The sequence below is a fragment of the Halyomorpha halys genome, unplaced genomic scaffold, assembly GCF_000696795.3.
Source record: "Halyomorpha halys isolate HHAL.00 unplaced genomic scaffold, Hhal_1.1 Scaffold174.1, whole genome shotgun sequence".
Classification (NCBI taxonomy): domain Eukaryota; kingdom Metazoa; phylum Arthropoda; class Insecta; order Hemiptera; family Pentatomidae; genus Halyomorpha; species Halyomorpha halys.
Genome location: NW_027107482.1, coordinates 488,715 through 490,268, shown reverse-complemented (window position 1 = coordinate 490,268; position 1,554 = coordinate 488,715). Strand labels below are relative to the sequence as shown.

Sequence of the window (1,554 nt, the reverse complement as noted above, 5' to 3'; positions counted from 1 at the left end):
GTATATAATATTAGTATTATAAATACTATAAATAAATAGTACTAATGTTAAATATATCAATTACAGTGTAATAATGAAAACTAATGAAGAATACCTGTTACAACTGACTCGGCATTCGGATCGACTGATGTTCTGTAGATGGAAATCCGTCCATCGCCACCACATATCTCGTCGCCATTTATGCAGGTGGTTTGGCATTCACTGTCTTGTTCCTTCCTCTCGCCGGCTGGCATCGTGTTCCCGCAGGTGCACTTGAACCTGGGCAAGTTAACTATTTTATACATTTAGTAAATGAAGGATTTTAAATTATAACAAAAAATTTGATTTGCTTTAAATTTCTACAGAATGTTCTAGTCATGCGCAAAATTTTTTAAAAATTTATTTATTTACATTTACACCTCTATAAAAAATACATCAAGCAAATTTGAAGTGAAATCATAATGATATGATACAGCATGTAGAGAAACTACCCAGTAGTAGAACTCCAAAAACATTTTACAATATAAGGTCACGAGGCCATCTTCTTTTCAGGCGCCTCAGGAATGGATTGCCAGGAATGGAAGAGGAAGCAAGGTTAGAAACTAATGGGTTTGGGTGGTTAGGGAGTTTATAATGGAAGGAATGATATCGGGTTCGGACAAGATCGGTTACATAAGGAACATTTAGGTCTTTATGGATGGTTTTATTAGTAACAAATTTAGGGGCACTGAGGATTTTACGAAGGATTTTCGATTGTAAGGATTGGATACGGGAGGAATTTGAAGGTTTAGTGAAGCTCCAAGGGTCAACTCCGTATGTCCAGATGGGCCTTATTATTGCCATATAGATCAGTCGTTTGTCAAGGTGTGGTCCAAGGTAACGAATCTGTTCTATAGGGGTAAGAAACACATTGTAGAAGTATACTGTAGGGCAGTCGGCAGGTTTACGACGAAGGGAAAAGATGATTTGATGGGATTTATTTTTATCCTCCAATTTCGACACCATTCTTCGAGAGTTGTAATATGGGACTGGAGATTTTGGGATGCAATTAATGGGTTATTATTAACTGTGAGCACACATGTGTCATCAGCATACGTGGTAGGGATAGTGTTAGGAGTTGTTGGGATGTCAGCTGTATAGACGGTGTAGAGGACGGGACCGAGGATACTACCTTGAGTAACACCAACGGATTGAAAAGAGGGATGAATGGTTCCTATTGTGGTATACTTGTAATAATCTATTAGTAAGAAAGGAACGGATGATGAGATAGTATGTAGGAGATAGGAATTTACGGAGTTTGTAAAGTAGTCCCGGGTGCCAGAGTCGATCAAAAGCCTGCTCTACATCGAATAAAACTCCCGCGAGTTAAGGAACCAGCATTATAAATTTAAACAATTGCCCCTTGCCCAACTGTAGGTTCGGTCACTTTAGACATATGGTTCCTTGTGTTCACATTTCATTACAAAAGAAACTCAATAAAAACAACTACGTCCCCATACGGCCTTTGAGACCATTCTTAACAGGCCTTTCAAATCCTTAGAATCCTATATCAAAAGGCAATGGTAAATGGTACTC

General features: G+C 38.4%; 1 protein-coding gene across 2 annotated transcripts in view; it reads right to left on the bottom strand.

The window, feature by feature from the left end:
• The window catches only part of LOC106679058 (uncharacterized), a 73,040-nt gene that overhangs the window by 24,634 nt on the left and 46,852 nt on the right, over positions 1-1,554 (bottom strand). For both annotated transcript variants that reach the window (XM_067045838.1, XM_067045839.1), the window contains one exon: positions 95-258. In XM_067045838.1, the coding sequence (XP_066901939.1) occupies positions 95-258 (164 nt within the window). The remainder of the gene's footprint in view (positions 1-94; positions 259-1,554) is intronic.